General features: G+C 51.1%; 1 protein-coding gene across 1 annotated transcript in view; it reads right to left on the reverse strand.

The window, feature by feature from the left end:
* Window positions 1–556: 556 nt before the first annotated feature.
* HSD17B12 (hydroxysteroid 17-beta dehydrogenase 12) overlaps window positions 557–7,973 on the reverse strand; it is a 181,971-nt gene continuing 174,554 nt past the window's right edge. The window contains exons 10-11 of the mRNA XM_004708312.2: window positions 1,575–1,724; window positions 557–793 (exon numbers count right to left, since the gene is read on the reverse strand). Coding sequence (XP_004708369.1) covers window positions 689–793; window positions 1,575–1,724 — 255 coding nt within the window. The 3' untranslated portion in view covers window positions 557–688. The remainder of the gene's footprint in view (window positions 794–1,574; window positions 1,725–7,973) is intronic.

Here is a 7,973-nt window from a genome sequence, read left to right on the forward strand (position 1 = left end):
AACTGCTGACCTTGAAGTTAGCAGCCCCACATGTAACTCAAAGGTGCCTCAAATCATACCCTATTAGTTTTCAGTATTTAGATACACTCAACCCGAGAAGAAAGATGCATCAGAGGAAGGCCTATGTTAATGGGGTCTCATGTGTCAGGAACAATTTTCGTATAAATTACTTTCATGTCATTAAAATTACCTTTGAGAAAGAATAACTATGTAAATGAGCAAACTGAAACAGACTTTAGAAAACCTTACAGAGATCTAAGTGGATTTCAGTAGATCCTACCATCCAACAAATGAACGTTATCTCCATTCTTTCAAAGATCTGGGGGTAGGTGCACGCGCCTGTGTGTGTGTGTGTGTGTGTGTGTGTGTGTGTGTGTGTGTAGAGTAGCTGGCCATTACTCCTGTGCTTCAGAGAAAAGAGAAAGATAATGGTCATTTTGGACCAGGTGCAAGATTTGAGATTTGTGTGTGGATATTGTGATTTGCTGTGATTCTGTCCCCTTCTTGTTAATATTACCTGGACACCCATTAAACTTCAAAATAACTCCAGATAGTATCAGAGCAACTCCCAAAGTAGCCATGTTAGTAAGCAATTCAAACGACAACTGCAAGGTTAGGAGAGGAGAGGTGCAGTGCAGCACACATGCAGAGGCAGGGGCATCTGGCCAAGGTACTCGGTGATCAATGCTCAGTTCTTCTTGGCTTTCTTCAGATAGTGAGCCCGCGTAGCCTTGTTGATATTCATGATTATTTTAAAGTACATCCAAGAAGGCAGGAGTGAGATGAAAACATTCTACAAAGAGAAAGAAAAAGGTGAGAAATGTGACGGTTGCCTACATTGGAAGCATGCGATTGTGTTTCACTGGGGACCATCCTGGCTGCTACTGAGTGGGCTCTGGTGTTCCATGGGGTTTTCAAGGGCGGATTTTCAAAAAGGTGCCTCTGGGTAGACTTCAACCTTCTATTTAGAGGCTGAACACATGAGCCATTTGGAGCACTCTTGGGCTCCTGTTTTATTACGGTGTTTTTAGAGCTGTCTGGTGTACAGTTTAAGAAAATCACAACAAGGATGGCTTGTTAGTATGTTGAGACAAAGCCTGTACAACCAAAGCAAACCAAGCCCACACCACCGAGGTGATTCCAACTTCCAGGGACCAACAAGGCAGAGGAGAACTGCTTAAGACAGAGTTTTTGAGACTGTCATGAAATCTTGATGGGAGCAAACTGCCTCATCTTGCTCTGACAAAGTGGCTAAGGGGCTTGAACCACTGACCTCAAAGGTAGCAACCCAATGTCTAATCCACTGCCAACAAGTCAATTCTGACTCACATTGACCTTGTGTAGGGTTTCCGAGATTGGAAGTCTTCGCGGGAATAGATTGCCTCATCTTTCTCCCTTGGAGCCACTGGTGGGTTTGAACTGCTGACCTTGTGATTCACTTACCTGACAGTGCCACCAGGGCTCCTCACATATACCAGTGAATCACATACTCTTTTGTGACTTACTGGGAAAGTGGACATCCAAATCAAAGTATTGATTGAGGATTTAGACAAAACCCAACCCAACCCACATACCATGAGAGAATGGATCGGGTATCCATTGGTCCGGGACTGAAAGCCTATGGTTCGAATGGCAGCCTTCACATAAGTATCCGACGAGGGCTTGTCCAAAGTTGGCTTGCGGATTTTAGAAAGTTTCGTTGCCACGAAGTAGGGCAAGACACTCTGGAAAGGAAGCAACACCAAGACACGTCATTGAGCAGGAAGGCCACAGACCTCCAGAAGCCAGGGGTGCGTGGCTGCTCTCAGTGGGGACCGTCTGAGGAAATCCAGAAGGGGAAACGCTACAAGCAAGGACCCGTCAAATGCCAGCTCGGCAGCACACACGTAGCATCAAACTGGACCAAATCTATCAGTGAGCCCGGTGGGAGTTGAGGGCAGGCACGGAGGGTGAGCAGAATGCCTCCAGAGGGGAGGTGCTTTCTGCCCCAACTGACCTGCTCCCCATCACAGAGCCCTACCCCCTCCCCCGCCAAGGGGTGGGGTGGGCGTGCCTGATACGATCCTCTGGAGTTTTCTCAGACAAACAGCTCGTGGAGCGTGTCTGTCAGCCTTAGCCCCTCACAAAAAGGCTTTGGTTTCTGGGTCTTGGGTTACTGCTTTTCTTCCCTAGTCTTACCCTCCTGTTTGAGTTTACTACAAACTTTACAGTTGAGATGATAGTTTGACCTTCCTTCCAAAATTTTTTTTTGGGGGGCAGGGGAGAATAAAACAAGACAGAAACAGCTATGGTAAATAAAAACCCCAACGAGAGCCAGTTTATGGCAATCTGAGCCCTGCGGTTTACGGGGCATCACTGGGGTTCAGCTCCTCCTGGCTGTGGCGGTGTGTGCTTGGGGAGGTGTTTCCACGGGGAGGACGAGGGATGCTCCAAGAGGCTTCTTCTGTAGTTTGAAACAAAGAAACAAAAGCCCAAGACAAACAAGCAAATCCCCATTGGGGGTGGTGTGTGTGTGTGTCCCAGGCTGTCATCTGCATGGAAGCAAACTCCAAACTCCGGTGGGGAGCTGGGCGGGCGCAGGCTGCCAGTGTTGCTGCTTAAGGGCTCCGTCCTTGGACTCGGCACCACAGGAGGGGTGCGTACTCTGCCGCCTGCCCTCCATGGGCGGAAGGAAAAGGTGGAAGGTTGCAGGGCTACTTCTTAGTGGAGAGCGGTCAGCATTGGCTGAAAGCAAAAGCCCACTAGGGCTGCAGAGAGCTAAGCCGGGGCTGCAGCCTGGCGATGTCCTCCCTACTGACACCCAGAGTGGTCCCATGCCTTCTCCCTTAGGACCTGGACATGGTGAGGGAGGTCACCGTTTAATGGTGTTCCTCCCACCTCCAAGGCCGAGTCAAAACACACAAAGCACTCTCCTTCCCCGGCCGGTTGAAAGGTCAGCAACTGGTGCAGCGTGGGAACCCGGGGGTCTAACCACGGTCCCTCTCCACCCTTTCCTTCCCAGGCCGTGAACTGCAGACTGCCGCTGCCGATAAACCGTGCGGAACACTCTGCCCCACCGTCCTTTGGTACCTGAGCTAATTTCGAATACGTGGCTTTCTTTCTTTTTGGAGGAGACATTGATTGGAACTATCACTAGGCATCTTTCCATTTCATGAGTGATTTTTTTCTTTTGCCAGAAAGCCGTTTTCCTTAGAAAAGCATTTTGCTTCAAGATACACCCTTCAGTTGGCAGCTGGGCACTTAGCAACTGTGCCACCAGGGTTCCCTCCACATATGCGTGTACCCGCACACACACACACACACACACACACACACACACACACACACACAATTGTGCCACCAGGGTTCCCTCCACATGTGTGTACCTACACACACACACACACACACACACACACACCATCAGAGGGACCATTCTGATCCTGTGGAAGGATTCTGTTACACTGCCCAGAGGAACCACTTGGTGGCACCACAGGCTAAGCCATTAGTTTGCTGCACCCCAGAGGTGGTCTTGAGAAGCCTGGCTCTGGGGGTGGGGACAAGACATGTACACCCAGGGATGCCGAGTTATTATTATTATTATTTTATTCTCAATGAGTAGCGTAAATTTACTCAGGGAGGGGCATTTGGGGATGAATTCTTTCCAGGCCCCGGTGGAGGCTGGGAAGGATGCTGAGATGAAGGCAGAGCTTTCGGGCGACGTCTTCCGGGAAGGGGAGGAGGAGTTTGCCAGAGACACAAGTAATGGAAGACAGGTTGGGCTGATGAGAATGGCAGGGGTCTGAGTTTTCCAGGAACTGCTCAATAGGGTCCCAACGTGGCAAATTGGTGAGGCAGCGCCAGGGTGGAGAACAGAAACCTAAGCGGCAAGAAGTGAACAGAAACCTAAGTCGACTTCCTGGATGGCTGGGTCTCTAGCTGTAAGCTCCGGGATGCTGCACTCCAGTGCCAAGAGTGTCCCTGGCAACCAGGATGGGCTGATGAGTCATAACTGGATGACTGGGAAAAAGCTCACTTCCCTGTCCATGGTCTTGAGGAGCAGCACCAGGGGGCCTGGTCCACTGCTGTTGTCCAGGAAGGAAAAAGGACACCCAAAAGTTAAGAATCAACAATGGTGGCTAAGCCCCAAACTTGGATCTTTTTACGTTTATGTAAGATCCTGTATCGTCCAAACACATGCAGACGTAAGGGCTAGCTACTCGGCCAAGACTTGACAAAGGAACACAACAAAGCACAGCAATGTGTGTCAAACGGCATCTAGGCACACCCGTGCATGCCGTTGTTGCTGTCAGGTGCCGTCCAGTCAGTTCTGACCCACAGCACCCCCTGGGCACCACAGAAGGAAACACTGCCCGGTCCTGTATCACACTGGCCCCCACTGCTGCAGCCACTGTGTCGAGCTGTCTTGTAGAGAGCCTTCCTCTCTAGTCCTGCAAAGGCCCTAGCCCCACACCCGCAGAGTGTGTGTTAACACTCAAGGCAGGAAAGGCAGAGCCCTGGGACTTCTCAAAATGCACTCCTGGAACAGCCCCTAGGTCCTGGAGGCTGGATAGAGGCACTGGGAATTGTTGTGGTGGACGAACCCCAAGCTCCTAATCTAACGGAGCTGACATTCTAGCGGGAGGCAGGCGGCAAAGACGGTAACTAAGTCAGCAAAAAACACCCACAACTAGCAGGTGATGGTCAAGAGGATGAAAAGGGAAGAAAGAATGAGAAACCCGGGAGAGGCTGAGATGCTGGAAGCCTGGCCCTGTGGGCCCACTGACTGAGAGAGGCCTCGGACTCTGTGGGCGGAGCTCTCAATGAGGGCAGGAAGCTGGCGGAGAAGGGAAAGGGGGCTTGTAGACAGAGGGGTCAGCAAGTGAAGGCCCACAGGTGGGAGTGTGCTCAGTGCATCTGAGTAGCAGCCAGGAGGCCAACGGGGCCCGCAGCGCCCTGGGTCGGAGGGTAGGGCTACCAGGAGGAGTTCGTAGGCCAAGTAGTGGGAGAAGTCACAGGAGGGTGGCAGATAATGTGGACGGGTAGAAACCGGGCTGTGGAAGGAGTGGGCATCTGCAGGGGCTTCAAAGTCTGTAGGCAAATGGAATGAAAAGATCATGGAGTTTTGCAGAGGAATGAGAGGTTTTCTGCACCTGGTTTCCAACGAGCAGCTCTGGCTGCCATGAACAGACTATGGGCTGTTGGCAAGGGTCAGGAGCAGGGCCACTGTAAATGATAGGGGACATATACACGGAGCCCTGGTGGCCTCGTGGCTCTGCATTGGGCGGCGACCTGCGGGGTCAGCAGTTTGAAAGCAACAGCTGCTCTGCGGGAGAAGGATGCGGCTGTCCTCTTGCATACAGAGCCACAGCCACAGGGCTGTTCGGGCTAAGTAACGGGATGTTGCACAAAGTCCGGGGGACCTTGGAGGGCGTGGACAAGAGTGGTATTAGCGTAGGGCTGGAGAAGTGGTCAGAGGGTGGGTCTAGTTCAAGGACAAAGGGAAGTAAGTAAGGAGTTCTTGATGGATGGATCTCGGGGCAGGAGAGACAGGGGCAGCAGGTATTCAGGAGAACAGTATTGATATTAGTCTTGAAATCAGAGACTCGACTTCACATAAATTCCAGCTGCTCTTGAGTAAAACACTGACGGAGTCTCAAGCCCCCCCCCCCCCCCCTGCTATGATGGGGATTCAGTGAAGTAATGTAAGTCAAAGCAGTGTGAGTTTTTCTATGCTACCACATGTGTCCGGATGTATTTCCCATAGGTAATGTCTGTGTGTGTGGGGGAGCGACCGGGACAGCTCAGTCCTTCTTGGACACAGACTTGGGTGACCTCATGGACTTTCTAAGTTTTCAGTTCTGTAGTCTAAAACCGTTGCCAAGGGTCAAAAGAGAAAGACACTCTCCCTGAGAAAAATGGGGAGTCCAACAACCCCATCAGGACTAATTTTACTGTTTGTAAGCCATTTCTCAAAGTTCGCTCTGTGGCCCAGACATGAGCATTTCCTGGGAGAAGCTCCCTCCTCCTCAGCCTCCATGTGCACCGACGACAGGCTCCGTCACCTTCTGCTGTCATTGACAAGTCACGACAGCGAACGTGACTTTCCATCCCAGCAGCCATTTCTCAATGATTAGCTTTCTAGCTCTTTGAAGCCCAAGAGAGCTGTATAGTTACTGTAGGCAAGAAAGTATTTGAACAGAATCTATAAAAGAGGAGTATCTTCTTAAATCATATCGATAGTTTCAGGAGATTTAAAAAAAACTTGAATTTTGTTTTCTCCCTGTTTCATAGATGAAACCACTTATCATCTATGCTGATTAAAAACTGACATGTGACGGTATTACCAAAACTACTAACTCAACTCTCATTAAAGAGGACCATGGGACCAAAAGGTGATAAGGAGAGAGAGTGGGGCCAGAGGCAAATTCGGCTTCAGTGGACTATTGTGATCTCTTGGCCCAAATGAGAAAATCCACTTCAATCCCAAACCAGCGGCTGTGTTCTTCGCTGGGTTTGGGCTGTCTCTCTTCCCTGCATCTCATTTTTCTCCTGGTCAAGGGGGCAGAGAGAGCATTTCCAGACTCAGAAAGCACTGTAGCGCCAACTCAGACTTGGGAGGGAATTCTTCAAGCCCAGGCGGCAAACCGAGGTCGGAGAATCCCCCACAGGCCTGAAGACATCTCTCTCGGCTTCCTCATAATGAACGCTCTTTGGGTGCATCCATTGGTTCTGACTCACAGCGACCCTATGTACAACAAAAGGAAACAGCGTCCATCCTCACCCTGGTTGTGAATTACCACCGTCAGAAACAATGCTCTCCGCATCTGTTTCCTTACGCGTGGCCTGTCCTCCTCCGGAATGTAAATTCTATCACAGAAGGGACCCCATCTGTCTTCTTCGCTGCTGCATCTCCATTAGGCACCCTCTAGATATTTCTTGACAGAAGAAATGTGCAATACTATACACACACCTCCAGCTTTGTCCTTACTACATCCCGTCGTCGTCGTCGTCGTAACGTGTGTAACACCTGCCGTTTTTCTCCATGCACGCCTCTAGGACAGAGGCTGTTGCTTCCCACAGTCCAGCTAAGGACCTGGTAAATCGCAGGCACTTGCCGGCTGATAAACTGAACTGACCTGAGGCTAGTTACACGACTCCCATTGATCCCTGGCTTCCTATTTGTCAATTGGGACGAGGCGTGTCCATGGCAGTGAGACAGAAACAGGTGAGGATGTGGGAATAACACATGTCCAATAAGAACATTCCTTCCCTCTCTCCTTCATACATAGCTGTCATTCCACAGGGCACAGGGTTTCACATATGCCAGCACTTGGATCATCCCAGCTCGAAACGGCGAGTGGAGCAAGGATCTCCAGAAAGGGGGACAGTAAGGCTCCAGGTGGTGAAGCCACTTTCTGCAGGTCGGACAACGGTGGAGCGGGGAGGTGGGAACAAAACTCAGGCCATCTGCGCCCACGCTCTACATTCTTCCTTCGCTGCCTGCAGGGACACCAACGCAGAGGGGTCTTCACAGAGCCAGCCAGGATTCAGCAAGACTGGCCAGGCTGTAGCAGCGACGCCTTAAACACCTCTGCTGGCGCATCGAAAACCTCTCCAGGTCAGGAAGGTGTGGGAAGAACCACCAACGGGTAGAGGAGCACATCACAAGGGGCATGGCATCGACCCGGCTTTGTGTCAGCGGAGGAACAGAATGAATGCCCTGATGGGAGAGTCAACCTGGGCGTCAACAGGGGCAGATGCCCCGAGGGGGACACGGAGCCACACCTGCACTGCTCTGGCCGAGGAGGAAGAACCCCCATTTAACCCTGAGCAGATAGCAGAAGAAGCGTTTTCCACATTCAGACATGGGAGGGCTGTCCTTGTAAACGCTGTCAGTGTGGTAAAAGGCCATGGAGCAATTCCAGCTCAAAGGGGCTGAGGGCGAGAACCAGTGACCTCAGACAGAAGTTGGTCTCTTACCTGCGAGAGCGCAG

This window comes from Echinops telfairi, unplaced genomic scaffold, assembly GCF_000313985.2.
Source record: "Echinops telfairi isolate 266 unplaced genomic scaffold, ASM31398v2 ScPeMD7_60;HRSCAF=208, whole genome shotgun sequence".
NCBI classification, from domain to species: Eukaryota; Metazoa; Chordata; class Mammalia; order Afrosoricida; family Tenrecidae; genus Echinops; species Echinops telfairi.